Source organism: Pinus tabuliformis, chromosome 2_1 (assembly GCF_031772625.1).
Source record: "Pinus tabuliformis cultivar Carrire ecotype Pingquan chromosome 2_1, CPIR1, whole genome shotgun sequence".
NCBI lineage: Eukaryota > Viridiplantae > Streptophyta > Pinopsida > Pinales > Pinaceae > Pinus > Pinus tabuliformis.
The window spans coordinates 910,812,172-910,827,664 of NC_142299.1; the positions used below are offsets into that span (position 1 = coordinate 910,812,172).

General features: G+C 39.0%; 1 protein-coding gene across 1 annotated transcript in view; it reads left to right on the forward strand.

Moving 5' to 3' along the window:
- Positions 1 to 15,493, forward strand: part of LOC149203602 (exocyst complex component SEC6-like) — a 456,452-nt gene that overhangs the window by 390,113 nt on the left and 50,846 nt on the right. Inside the window, exon 20 of the mRNA XM_089403504.1 lies at positions 2,675 to 2,753. Coding sequence (XP_089259630.1) covers positions 2,675 to 2,753 — 79 coding nt within the window. The remainder of the gene's footprint in view (positions 1 to 2,674; positions 2,754 to 15,493) is intronic.

Here is a 15,493-nt window from a genome sequence, read left to right on the forward strand (position 1 = left end):
TTTGCTTTGCCTTGGTAGATCAGCTTGCATGCTTAGCTACAAGAATGTCTTTTGCATGTCCTCCTCCTTCATCCCCTTCTTCATCATCTCGCCATTGTATGATAAGATACATGTATCTGCGATTCACTCATGACGAGACGACATCAACCTGAAAAACCCCCTAGTCTAAGATGATGCATTCTGATCCATCAACTGAGCTCGAGACAAGTGATAGGCTAGGGAGAGGGGCTCAATGACTGCACATTGTGCAATTCCAACAGTCAGGGGGGAGAGCTTGAGCTCTGAGACTGTGGGATTGCGCAGTTCAGAGGCTCAAGGAGAGAGGTTGGGGCTTGTGTTTGTGAAATGCGCAATTAAGGCTAGGCTATTTGAGAAGATTGCGCAATTTTGGAGGTTCACGCTGGGTCTTGGGCTCAGTAGTTGCGTAGTGCAGCAGTCCTGGGAGGCAGGATCTGCGCGTTGCGCAGAACTAAAGGTCAAGGTCACAACTAGAGGACTGGAACTACGCAATGCGCAGTCCAGGCAGGCCGGGTGAGGTCAAGTTGCTGGGTCGGGAAGCCTCTTCGAAAATGGTTAAGTGTTAGACCAGTGAGATTGATGTGTGAAGTGATAAAGCTTTGAATGTGATCTAACACTTAGAATACTTGACGACTCAACAACATAGATCACCCATGACCCATAAACAATACATTTTCTTGCGTGTGACCGCTCTATGACCAGTTACGACAAGTGTGACACCACAGATACACTTTACGACGATCGTGACAGGTGTTTATATGGTTAGGACAATTCATAAACACAAATATGGACCCTTGAAATCACTAGGATGAGCTTTTACACTTGATGCAACAAACCACATGCGAAAAGATGACATTTCGCCTAAGTAACAAACTGGACCAAAACACTCCAAAAAGATACATGAAATGAGTCTTAGTGTTTGCGACAACAATGTACAAGACCAAGGAAGGCTCTGAAATTAAGCATAGGCCAAAATTTTGGAGGCTGTTGCAGTCGCTACAACAGACTAACAACTGTAAGTCTAGTACATGAACACGGATAGGGAGTATGGTGGATTGGATAGGCATCATGGACCGACATTCTTGAGACATGTATTGTGAATAGGACTAACAACTATAAGTGAAGTACATTGATTTGGTATAAGAATGGTCTAAGGAACCGATATTTATTTTTGTCAAGCATTATGACAATGGATTAGGAAATGGTCCTGTGAGGACATACTTTGGTGAACCTAGGTGCCTTAGAGAGGTGGTGGTGTCCTATTGAATGCCTCCCAACATTGCGCTCTGATATAGTGGAGAGATAGAGCTTACTTGTGAAGGCCTTGGTATTTTGACAATGCTGGTTATGATGATGTTATCATCGACGATGCTTATCAATTTGGACCCTTTCTTACATGAATATTTCAACTTGAGAGTCGGGAGACTATCCCATTGAGTCATTATGAATACCTCCCTAGTTAAGAGGGAGTGTTGAAGTTGTAACTAGAGTCAATCTTCATAATATAAATTTATCATTGATGTATTTATTATATTTTTGTCAAAGCATGTTCTTCATGCTTAGAGAGTCAAAAGGAGTCAAAAATAATTTCTTATGAGTGAAAAGAAAATTTATTTGAGTCATGTCCCATTTGGAAATTTGTATGAAAAATAATTTAAATTTTATTTGAGTCATAAGCTCACAAGATAACCAAGTCGGCCTAGTGGCACCTATTCCAACCCTCCTGCACATCTATAGAGACAGTTCAACCTCTTGGAGAGCTCATTCATCATCACATCATCAAGTATCTTCTGCACCTAAACAAAGAAGAAGGCCCAAGTCAAAAGAGAGAGAAGGCAGTCAAAGCAGAGGAAGAGAATCAAAGTTCCTACCCTACTTCAGCTCACACGTGTGATGATTTTTTCTGTGAAACAGGGCCAAACTTCTGAGGTAATTACAGGCTGAAATTTGTCCTCTACTGCAGGGCCAAAATTTTGAGTTTGAACAGCGTTAACTTTGACTATTAAAGGAGACTTGGAGGACAGTTTGACTTGGTATCTTTGTGGCAGTTTTGGTCTTGGATATTTCTCATTTTGATCTGATTCTACTCGAGAATGATTGTTGGGTTTTCCCCTTGTGGGTTTTGCCCTGGCGTTTGCCCTAATTTCTTCTGTCATTTGTCTCATTGTGATCTTTATGTTTTGAACGTTTGTATAGTTGCTTCATGAAGAAGTCATAAGAAGTAATAATAAGATATTTAATATTCACAAGTAATTATCAAGAAGAGGAATCAAGCGTTAATCTACACTACACTTGGTTTCTCAACAAATCATTGTTGGTTGGTACTGTGGACAAGGAAAATTGTTGTTGGTTGTTGTATGTTAAATCATTTTCTAAAAAAGTAATGTTACATTAGACATATCTCTTATTTCCAGTCTCTGGTTATTTTAAACTTCGTAAGGTCATGTATCAAATTTTGTGGATCTTTCTGACCATGTTAGTGTTTCGTTTGAAGAAGTATATAACAAATTTGATGTTTGAGTTTTTGGACTGTTGAGATGTAGAAAGGACCGTTTGACTTTGGTTGACAATCAAAACTTTAAATGGTTTGGCTGTTACCAATTGTTGTTATTTGGTTGAAGTACGGAGATTGAAAACTTTTTCTTTTGGTTTACAGGAAGCAGTGCACCAGACCGTTAACATAATATTTGAGGATTCTGGTGTTAAGGAGTTGCTTGCAAATCTCTACAAAAAAGGTTTGCGTTTTGCATCTCAAAGTATATTTCCTGCTAATAAACTTATATTTTAATAATCGATGTCTGAGACATAAGTCTAGTTCACCACAGACCATGTAGATCAGTAGGAACAATCATTTCAACTAAATCTGTTCTTAATACTGTTTAGCCTATATGCACACTAGGTTTTGTAGAGCCATGTTTTTAGAGAGTACCATTGATGTATTGTAGGAAAGCAAAATCAAAGATTCATAGCATAAGAAATTGGATCAAAGTTATACTGACACTTGAGATGTCTATGGTTGTAATGATTCTGAAGAAAATTAGGAGGCCACAATGTTTGGAAAGTCTGATAATATTATTTATAACTAACAAAGGGTGAACATACAAGGGGAGGTTGTTACAGTGTTAGACTGTACATCAAAGAAAGCAAGGACATAAATGCTGTGGCATGGCACTGTATCTCCTTTTACTTATAGTTGAGGCATCATTATTATCATTAAGCAGCTTTATAAAACTGTTTGGAAATGCATAATTGGCAATTATTGTTGAAACGTCCCCTTTAGCCTAACTTTTTTCTTCAAACTGTACATAAGATTTAAATCTAAAATTGTTTGTGAAGCTTAATGATCCCTTTGTCTTCATAAGGTTATGGTGTTGTGGTAATGTTGGAACATTCGTTATGATGACGACTTATGTTCAAAACTTGATGATTGCACTTCCTGTGCTAGAATAAAAAGAAAAGTTGTTTGTCACAAATGAGAGTGGGTGTGAATCCTGAAGGTTTGTGTTTTTATCTTAAGTGGATATGTAGAGATATGTAATTAATATGCACTAGTGATTAAGGTGGCGGTGGGATTGAGGGAGATACAAAGTATTTAACTAGCTGTGAAGGAAAAAGGCTGTCTTTCCCTATATATGATATTTGATAGTTAGAGTTAATAAAATATAATAATTAAATAGAGAATTAGGCCTAGAAGCCAGGTCTGATGGCATTTAGATAAGATAATTAATTTTATTAATATCCAGCAAATGACCAAAAGGATAGTTCAATGGGACTAGGAAGGGCTATCAGCGATTCTAAGAGTAGGATTGCTCTAGGCTACTGCAAAAGTACCATCTTCTATCACCGCCATCTTTTTTATGTTTGTGTTGTCTTTTGTTTGGAGTGGCTTTGTTCATTGGTGACTGTTTTTTCCTTTTAATCCATTTACATCAATCCCTGTTGAACTTCAACGCATCAATGATTTTGATGGCTTCCACGTTTTCTTCTTTTTCATGAAGCACTTGTCTAGCTTTCTTTCACTTTCACCATCTTTCTCCAGGAGCACTCATGTTGATTGCTGTCATATTTTTCTGTTTCCATGCATCTGCAGCTCTGCAGCTGATCTTCTTTAGTGTCAGCAGACTTAACTGTCTTGACAATTTTGGTGTTTGCTTCCAACTTTGTGTGTTGGACCATGCTCTTCTTGTTCATTTTCCACTGTTCTATGCTATTACAATCACTTAGCCCAATCTTTTCTTCAGTTAGCAGTCAAATTTAATTTTCCAATGATAAATAACAATTGTAGATAGAACAGTAAATGAAATGTACAATAGAAGACAATCAAATGCAATAACAAGAGACACAAGATTTAGTCAAATACCAAGGGAAAACCCCACAAGGGGTAAAACCAGTGTTGTTAAAATCGCGATTTTATCACTATCCCGCATAAATCGCGATTTTTATCCCAAAAAATCGCGGGCTTTTTTTATAACGATTTTTTCCGAAAAAATCGCGATTTTTATGGAAAAAATCGCCGAGGCACGGGGCAGCGGGCTTATAACTTATGAAAATCGATTTTTATTTAGTCATTTCTGACTGTCGCCGGGCGGAGGAGGAGGAGACGCCTTGTGGAGGAGAGCTGAAGGGTTTGGGAGCGAATCCAAGTGGTTTTAGGAGAAATCCAAGACAAGATCACCAATTTGTCCATAAAAACGGTATGTAGATTAAATTTTTTTTGTTTCCTTGTTATAAACTTTTTTTCATTGTTTTTGGTTGAGAAATTTCATATGGGCACCATTTGTTTTCAATGTTCATTGTTTTTAAAGATTTTTTTGTAATTTTTCATTGATTTGGGATGGGTAACTTGGTATGACTATGGGAACCAATTTTTTATTTTTTTTTTCATTTTTTTTAAACATTGTTTATGTTTTTTGATTTTCATTGTTTTTTGGCATTTGCCATTTGGTTGGGTAACTTGGGATTTTGTAAATTTGTAACTTGTAATTTTGTAAATGCTAAATTGTAATTTGTAATCCTAAATTCCTATTTCCTAATCCTTATTTTTCCATAGGTTTGCAAATTCAAAATTCAAAAACAAACATGCCAAGGAAATTGGATCCTTTCTGGGAATATGGTGAACCTAAAGCTCCGAATGATAGACAAAACTTGAATTGCAAGTTGTGTGGAAAGGAGATAAGCGGGGGGGTGTACAGGTTGAAGTTCCACCTTGCACAAATCCCTGGACGTGATGTGGGGCCCTGTATAAATACAAATCCTGAAATTATCCAAAGAGCCATGAGAGCATTGGGAGAATTAGAGCACACTAGAGAGGCCAAAGAAGAACTCAAAAGGCAACTAAAAAGGTCAGCTGAAGGAAGTGGGCCAAGTGGCACTGGTTCTACTGCAGCGTCAGTCAATCCGGTAGCTGCATCATCATTTTTTGTTCCTCGAACCACACCTGGTTCACAACCAACTATCGGTTCAATGCTAAAAAGAACTGAAAAAGAACAAGCTGATAGGTTGATGGCAAAATTTCTCCTCTGGAGTGATATTCCTTTCAGCATTGTAAGGAATAATCCATTTTTCCAACCTACTGTTGATGCTATTGCCAGTGTTGGCCCGGGGTACAAAATCCCTTCTCTTCATGATTTCAGAGGCCAGATTCTTCAAGAGGAAAAGCGTGACTGCACCCAAAGATTGGAGGATTTTAGGGCATCATGGGCACAAACAGGATGCACTGTTATGTCAGATGGTTGGACTGACCAAAAGGGGAGAACCCTTATAAACTTCTTGGTTAGTTGTCCCAAGGGGATTATGTTTATCAAATCTATTGATGCAACTCATCAAATCAAAGATGCAAGAACTTTATGTGATTTGCTGGATGTGTTTATTTTGGAGGTGGGTGCAGAAAATGTTGTCCAAGTCATAACGGACAATGCTGCAAATTATGTTGCTGCTGGTAGAATGCCTATGGACAGGCATCCTACTTTATTTTGGACACCTTGTGCTGCCCATTGTATTGATTTGATGTTAGAGGACATAGGGAAAATTCCCTTTGTCAAAGATATTGTTGACTCATCAAAAAGCATCACAAAATTTATTTACAATCACACATCTGTGCTTAGCTTGATGAGAAAATGCACCAACAACAAAGAGTTGGTGCGCCCCGCCATTACACGGTTTGCGACGAGTTTCATATCTCTTCAATCCCTCTTGAATTCTATGTGGGATTTGAAGAGAATGTTTCTTTCAGAGGAGTGGCGTGCTTCGTCAATGAGCCGCAAACCAGAAGGAGAGGCCGTGTGCATACTAGTTTCATACCAGGAAGACTTCTGGGCGGGAGTGCAGGAGGTGTGCGCTGTTACTGAACCTTTGGTAAAGGTTCTTCGGTTGGTTGATGGTGAGAAGCCCGCAATGGGCTATTTGTATGAAGCCATGGACAAAGAAGCCATTCGGTCCTACTATGATGATAAGGGAGATGATGGGTTTCAGAGACAACTCCTTCTATGGGAAGTGATTGATGAGCGATGGAACAACACACTCCATTGTCCCATTCATGCTGCTGGGCTTTTCCCGAACCCTGCATTTTCTTATGCATGTGGGTTTGATTTTGATGCTGAGATCGTGGATGGATTATTAACCTGTGTCCAGAAGATGGTGAGATCTCCAGAACAATGTATAGATATCTCTAAACAAATTGAGACATATAAGATGTCAGGTGGCACATTTGGCTTTGAGATGGCTGTCACTGATAGGATGATTAAAATGCCAGGTATTTTTTAGTTTGTACTTTGTAACTTTGTTTCAAATTTCATTCTCTTCAAATTCCATTTTTTTCTTATGTTTATTTAAAAATTTATTTGTAATTTTGTTGTAGACGCATGGTGGAAGATGTATGGTGGCAGAGTACCCCTTTTGCAAAAGCTTGTCGTACGCATCCTCAGCCAAACATGCAGCTCCTCAGGATGTGAGCGCAATTGGAGTGTATTTGAAAAAATACACAACAAGAAGTGCAATAGGTTAACAACTTAACACTTAAACATTTAAAATATTGCAAATTTCCAAATAAATTTTTGAATTCATTAAACAATATTTTTTTTATAATATTAATTATTAATTATTATTTCATGAACTTTGTACAGGTTGGAGTCCCATAGACTTAATGACATGGTCTATGTCTACTACAATCTTCGATTGTGGGTGAGGCAACTAGAGAAGACACCTGATATGGAAGCCATCTCATTGGATGGGATTGACACCACTGCTGAATGGAGGGTTGAGACCGAGAGGCCTCTCATGGATCCCACGGATGATTGGTTAGTGCAGGATGAGGGGGAGGAGGAGGGGGAGGAGGAGCAGGAGGAGGAGCAGGAGCAGGAGCAGGAGGAGGAGGAGTTGGAGGAGCAGGAGGAGGAGGTGACACCGCCTACCCGGGCTACCACTACCACCAGTAGAGGACGTGGTCTCCGTCTACCTACAGTAGCTGCTACTTCTACTTCTTCAGCTTCTAGAGCACGTCAGACTCCACTGCCATTTCCACCAGCACAGGCACCAGCATCTTCATCTAGGGAGAAAGGGAAAGCAGTGACATTTTCTCGCAAGAGGGGCAGAGGAAATCAATAGGATTAGAGTCTTAGACTTTCATTTTATTGTATATGACATTATGACATGATGAGATACATTATCATATTTTTTGTTGATATTTTGAGGCTGAGTTGGGACTCAGGACTTACTATTCAGGACATGATTCAATGTTATGTGTGATTTTAGCGCTAGAAATGATATTAAACATCTTATATATTAGTTTTTTTATCATATTTATGTGTCAATGTATTTATTTTATGTTGTAGATGGTTTAGATATTAAAAAAATTGAAAAAAAATGAAAAAAATGAATATTTTTGTGCCAAACGCTTTTTTCCCGCTTTTGCCGCTTTTTTCCCGGCGCCGATTTAATCCCGATCGCGCTTTTAACAACATTGGGTAAAACCCTTTCAAATTCTTCGTCTTATTAGATTGTCATCAAATGTTCAACATAGAGATACAATGATTCAATTCATCAATAGAAAGAGTCAAAGTCGATTCTTTGACTATCCAAGAGATCAACCAACCAATATCCAATAGATGAGCCTCAAAGTCAAATCTGGTCAAAGATTCCAATTTGCAAAAGTCAACATATTCAAAGAAAAGCAACTTTTTGTAGCTCACAAATCGCAGAAAGACAACTTTCGGTAGCTGCAGAATGATGACTTTCAGTAGCTCGCAGGTCACAGACTTTCTGCAGTTTGTAGATCGCAGAAAGACAACATTCGGTAGCTGCAGAATGATGACATTCTATAGCTCACAGATTTCAGACTTTCTATAGCTCAACTTTGCAATTTCAAAAGTGTACGAACCAATGAATGAATGATGTGATGTGTGATGAGATGCCTCCAAATGATATCAAGTGATGTCTATTTATATGTGGTCAATGGGGTCAAATTTCTTCTTCCAGGCCGACTTGAACTTTTGTGCACATGTGGATTTCATATTAAAAATAATATTTTTCCTTAACCAAATTAAGTTCTTCCAAGGGCTACTAGGGGTCTTTCTTGATGATGAAGGTTGTCCAATGGAGATAATTTGTCCCTGAGCTGCCAAATTAACACACTCTCTCAGCTAGGGAGAAATTTCCTACTGCATCATGAATCTCATCTCGAATGTCTTGACATCATCAGGTCATCTATTGTCTCTGCTCATCTCTGCTCATCTGTTGAACACTCTCGAATTTGACAGAAGAAGAATTTGACATCGTAGTGGGGCTCTAGCTACCACCCTCTATCCAAGGACAATAGACAAGATATGTCTTACCATGGAAGGTAAGGATCTCAGCTATCCTATTGTCTGTTGATCTTCCCATAAAGACCCTAGAGAGTCAAGTGGTAGAACACCTGCATCCATTGCCTTGGGAGAATATACACACTTACCATGAGAGGTAAGGATCAAACACAACCCAAGGCACTTGGGGGAGATACACACTTAACCTACAAGGTAAGGATCAAACATGTCCAAGTTACGTCTCAACCCATTGGCCAGATGGGGAGGAACAATCACAACAAGCTCAGCTTGTGGGTAGGATGCATACTGGGGTATACTTGACAAGGGGATATACACACTTACCATGAGGTAAGGATCAGACACAACCCTGAGATGAAAATAGGGGAGATACACACTTAACGTGAGGTAAGGATCAGACACACCTATTGTCCACGAGTTCCCTCAACCCTAGGAGGTCTTCGACCCAATTCCTCACCCTGAGAGTGTTACCCAACACCTTTGGGTAGTATCCATAGGAGAAATGTTTTTTCCTAGATGGTCCTCAGCCAGCAGCCAACAGCCCCTTGTAGCCAACCATATGCTCCCTCACCCATCTTTCATGATTGTATGCTTGAAAGTGGGCCTTCCTGTTGAAGAATGTAACTAGGTTCGGTGTTCATAATTATATTTGAGTCACAATGAAATGTACTTATGAAAAATAACTTTATTACTATTATACTATTATGACTTAGTAAAGCATGGGTTTCATGCTTGGGTCATCATGTTTTAGGTCAAAGTCTCCATTGAGGACTTCTTTTGTTTATGGAGATATCGCTCATTAAGAGTGAAGATCAGGCCGTGGTTTGATCGGACGCGGAGGACAGTGTTATCTTCTGCGGTCTGTGGCTGGATATTACAGATATGAGACACAGATCTGAAAGGCCTATGTGGCTCCCTTTTGTAAAAAAATTCAGAAACATTTTATACTCAGCAGGAGAGCATTCTCCAGATGGCTCCCAGCTTCGCAAAAATAGTTGCTGGCTCAGTTTCGTCTGCCTCTAGGGGGCAAGCTCCTGCCCATATCGTCAGTGAAGCCCCAGCTCCCACTGTCCAGGTGGTCCAGGCCTCACTCGATGAGGCTTTGAAGTTCTCTGAAAGTGCCCTAATCTGCCAATTTAATGGTTTTTGGCTGCGACTGACAGCTCTCCATAGTTGGATCTCGGAGGTATGGAAGCCTGTAATTCCTGATGCAATTAATATCTACCACTGTGCTAGGGGTTTCTTTATAGTAGATTTTGAAAACCCTGAAAGCAGACAATGTATTCTAGATTACGGCCCTTGGTTTTGGGAAAACTCAGGGCTATTCATGAAGTCATGGAACCCATCATTTGACCCCTCAACAACAATCATAACCTCAGCACCAGTTTCTGTGAGATTGCCAAACCTACCCTTGCATCTCTGGAATTTCTCCTTGCTAAAAGCCATTGGAAATGCAATTGGGAAATTTTATTGCAGGTGCCTAGAAACAGAGGAATATGCCAGAACCACCTATGCACGCATCTGTGTGGAAATGGACTTCAGCGCCAAATTCCCAGCTAAAATACACCTAACAAGTAAAGACTATGTGTGGAACCAGAAACTCGATTATGAAAGTGTCATCTTCAGATGTCGACCCTGCTTTGAGACAGGCCACCTAGCCAAAAAATGCCCAAAAGCCTCCCAAAAAAATTCTGCTAGAAAAAATCACCATAGATCTACATGATGGGAAGGAGCACAAAAAGAACACTACACTGTCAAAAGAATACTCTCGATAACACTCTGAATCACAAGAAATCGGGCAAGAAAGAAACAACTCAAGACAAGCAGGGGGAAAGCCCCGCCCAACAACAAAAGAGTGAACTGGACAACCCCTCAAGCATCAACAGTTATGAGGATTCGAATACCGCACAAAATAAATCTTCATTTAACAGCAAGGCAGATCTCCTAGACCAAACTTCTTCTCCAACTATCTTCAAAAAGACGAACACGACGAACACAATAGATCGCGAAGCTAAGACACCAATGTCCCAAGAACTAGAAGAGATGAAGGAGATGCAAGATAAAGAAAGTTGGAAGACCGTAGAGAAAAAAAGAGAGCTATAGCACCAATCTCGCCAAGAAAGACGAGGAGCCAGACAATTAAAAACTAAGAAAATTATAGGTGCGATAGACCAATTTGGTCTCAGTGGACGTTAACCACCATCGTCATCATCATCATCATTAGGATTTATATTGAGTCATTAGGATCATTGTACATTTAATGAGACCCTTCTTGGGCTTTTAAATCATGTAAAAAATAATTAATATTGAGTCAAATAAGTTATTTGTCACCTCCACACCAAGTCGGCCTCAAACTGGGTAATTCGACCTCACCAGAAGCTTATATTTTGGAACAGTTTGAATTCATTTGGAGCTCTCACTCTCTGTCACACAAGTTCGATATCCAAAAGAAAGAGCTAGAAAAGTGCAAAGTAGGAAAAGAAGGCTAAAAGGAGTGCAAAGTTGGAGAAGAAGGAAGAAAAAGGCAAGATCAAAATTTTGGGCTATCTATCTCTTTCTAGTGTGGATTCCTCTAGGAGATCAAAGTCTTTTTTTCAAGTCGAAGTTTCTGCTACTGTTGTTACTGCCAGTTGTTGGGTCGAAGTTGCTGCTAGGTCAAAGTTGTTGCTGAAGGGTTATCATCTGCAGGAAGGAAGAAAGGGCTGACTTGGAGTGGAGGCAGTCCGTGTCTAGGTCAAGAGTCTTTGTTTATCTCAGGAAGTTATTAAGGAAGAGTTGTTGAATAGGTTTTCCCCTAGATAGGGGTTTTTCCCTGGTTGTCCACCTATATCTGGTGTCTGTGATCTTTGTGCTATTGTTTTGGTAATTGCTTGATGAACTAAAAGATAAAAGAAGAACATAAAGACAAAGAAAGTCACAAGTAATTATCTATATAAAGAAAATCTTTCTACCTTTCTGATTTTCTAACATGGTATCAAAGCTAAGGTGAAGAAGGAAAAGGGTTGTTTAAGAATCTATTGAAAGGAGTCTAAGAAACCTCAAAAGGATTAAGCAATGGATCATATAAGATCTTATAAGGAAAGAAGCTTTCTATCTTCAAGGACAATGTCTAACACAATAAAGGGTGAGAACAAATTAGAAGGAGCATCAAATTACAGGTCATGGAAGAAAAGAATTGATCTCATTCTTGAAAAGAACAAAGTTCTGGATTTGGTCAAAAGAAAAGTAAAGAAACCTACCGAAGGATCTAGTGATGCAAATAAAGTGAAGTTTAGAGAGTAAGAAATATTGGCTATGACACTAATGGTAGAATGTATAAAGGACAATCTTGTCCCATACATTTTCAACATAGACCATGCTCAAGAAATGTATGAAGCCTTATCAAAATTGTTCACTATCAAGAACATCGGTCAAGTAGCAAGTCTTAAGAACGAACTAAGGACTACAAAAATGACAAAATATGACACTGTGGCTTCCTTCTTTGTAAGGATAGCTAGAATTAGAGATGACCTTCAAGCCATATATGAGATTGTACCGGAAAAAGAGCTAGTGATTACTGCATTATTGGAATTGCCACCTACTTGGAGTGATTTTGCTTTAGGGCAAAACAACTGGAAAGAAACTCCTTCATTCGAACAATTATGGAATGCTTGCAGTCAAGAAGAGATGAGAATCTCATTATTAACCAATAATGAAGAAGAGAAAGCTTCAAATGCATACTCCGTTTATCACAAGAAAGAAAACTTCAAGAAGTCAAAAGGGCCAAGAAAGAAGGTAGACATGTCCAAAATAGAATGCTACGAATGTCATAAAATGGGTCACTATCAAAGCGATTGTCCTGACAATTCGAAGAATAGGAAAAGGAATAGGGACCAAGCCAATGTTGTTGAAGAAGGACTCCAAAGAAGAATAAAGCCAAAGAACTAGATATAAGGGACTTATACTACTAAGTCCTTTGATCTAAGCTTTAGTTGTTTCATTTTTTATTTATAGTATTTGTAGGATTAACATATTTTGGATTTTTTTTTAGAATTGATTTATAAGGTTATAGGTATCCCTCGAGCTTGGAGGGAGCCCATACCAACTTCCAAAGATAACTATCTTATTCCTTGTATTACCTTTTATTTTTGGTTTTCCTTACTTATCTAAGCTTGTTTTCATTAAATACTAATCACATTTCTATTCATATTTTCTAGTTTTGGAGCTTGAGGCTATTTTGGGCACCCGTGAGAGACACTTGCAGAACAAAGTCATCAAAGAGTTCTTGATCAGATGGAGGAATCTGCCTGATGAGGCGTGTACTTTAGCATCGATCCTTGCAGTTGCTTGAGGACAAGCAACATTTTGGCGGGGAGGACTGTGATATTCATACTTAGCAATATTGCTAAGGGGAAATGTCTATTTTGCCAATTTTTTCATATTTTGCACTTTCACTTAGGAAAAGTGGGTTGCGGGACCCCACTTGAAGTTTTGGAGCTAAGGCAAGGGCCCAACATAGGAGAAAGGGAAAAATCGAATGGTTAGTGGATGGTGGGGGCCACACCAAAGAGGGAATACACTCCCCTCTTGGAAATACACACTCTTGGAGGGAAAGGATGGAGAAAATTGATGGTTGGGTCCCACATGAGCAAATTGGAGGCACAATGAAAAAATAGGAGGCACTCATTTTGGGGATCTTTGATCATTTGAACATTCACTTTCACTAGCACACTTGAGCTAGAAGCCAAGTCTGCATGTGCTGTTGAGCACAAGAGATTTTCAGGTGAGAATCTCACCCTTACTTCGGTGGACCTCGAGTGCTAGCCATAGGAGGGGGAGTCTTCATCGCCTTCAGTTTGATCTAGGAGCCTTTTTCACCTTGTTTGTGGAACTGGTTAACAAAGACTGTGTGGGCTTGCGCAATACCTTTTCGTGCCACGTGGGGCATTGGGAGGAAGAGGAGTTTGGGGTTGAGACTTGTGGAGGAGTTCTAGAAGGGGATTTGTTGAATATCTTAGCCATTTTGGGAGCCTTCAGTAGTGAAATTTACAGGTGGGTCGAAATACCCAACAACGAGGGAGCTAGGAGAAATTCGTCTGAAATTTCGGGGTCAACGTTTGGCCAAATCCTTTCTGGGGTTTGTTGGGTTATTGGAGGTGAGGTCTATTGTAACCCCACTCTTTCAATCTGTGTTATATTTTGTTTTTGAGTCTCAAAGAACCATAACATCTTTTCCAAAACAGAGAAACAACTACTTTGGACGATCACCTATCATAACTATCGAATATAATCTGATGTCAATCTCCCAAGTTACCTTTCCACTTCATTCAACTATCAATACTATGGTAAGTGCTCCTTCAACAAGTTCGCTAGTATTGGTAACTATTTCTCATCACCTCTTCTATTATTCCTTTAATCACAATTCTATTAATACGATGGCGAGTGAAGTAGTTCATTTTTCTCACCATTTGTGTGCCTCTTCATCTAACCTAGATACAATGACAATCACATGCATTACCTACAAGAGAGTACTAATATCGTTTGCCCAAGTTTGTAGGAAACAATGCAATTATAGTGGATGAACAACTTGCTACCTTTTTAAAGTTTATAGATGATCTGGGCATAGTGCATGAAGACTTTGGGATGAAAAAGCTTATGCAAACCCTAAAGGGGGATGCACAAGTGTGATATAAAGCTCTTCTTATCAATTCGATTGATGGGTGGGATTCCTTCTAGACAATGTTATTGAAACTAGTGCAATTGGCCAGCCTGACTAGTTTGACCACCAAAATGGTCTAGTTATAGGCTTAGAACCAAAAAAGGTTGGTTCAGGTTTGAATCGATGTTTTTTCACCAAAATTGTCAATTTTGTATCGAACCAACCAGTTCCGTATAATTTAACCAAGGACATTCTAAAGACAAATTAAAAAAAACTATAATTTTTGAGTCGGGAAGCATATTATTCAAGCCCAAGGCCCTATTATTGCTATGCAGTGAATGGTAATGTTAAATTCTAATCTTTCATTTTCATTTTCATCCTTTTTCATAAATTTTTAACATTACAATTAATTGTTTCAAGATGTTTAAGAGTGGCTTTGCATTATAATTTGTTGCATGTTGATTGTTTACTATTAATGCTAGGCACTAGTCTAGTAGGTGTTGATCAAGCCCTTCTCTATATACATTTTCTCTGAGTTCTCTCTAATTTCTAGGTATCTAGGCTTAGTGTGAAGGTTAGGGTTTGGGTTTTTTCTTGAAATTGTATTTACGAGCAGTTTTTTTTTGTATTGTTGCCCTCTTAATAGGGATTGCTTTTAGTAACTTGAAAATGGAATCTAGCATTAATTGCATGGTAACGCCCTATAATTAGGGCTGACGTCATCTCTTTTATTGTTGTTTTATGCATGTTCCAGCCACAAGAACTCACTTGCCTACCCTAAAACTCGTTTACCTACATGATAGCCTTATTTCTTTCTTGATCTATGCTTGACAAACTATTTCCTCTAACTTTTATTTGACAGTGCATGCCTTTAACTTATAATGGCTTGCTAATCTATCTAAAAGGTCTTAGGAAAGAGTACTTGAACTTTGGCAAGTCTTATGATAGCCTTGCTAGGCGCTGCCAATGTCTTTCCTCCAAACATTAGACAACACATCACCTTAAATCCTCCCTTATTGAATAT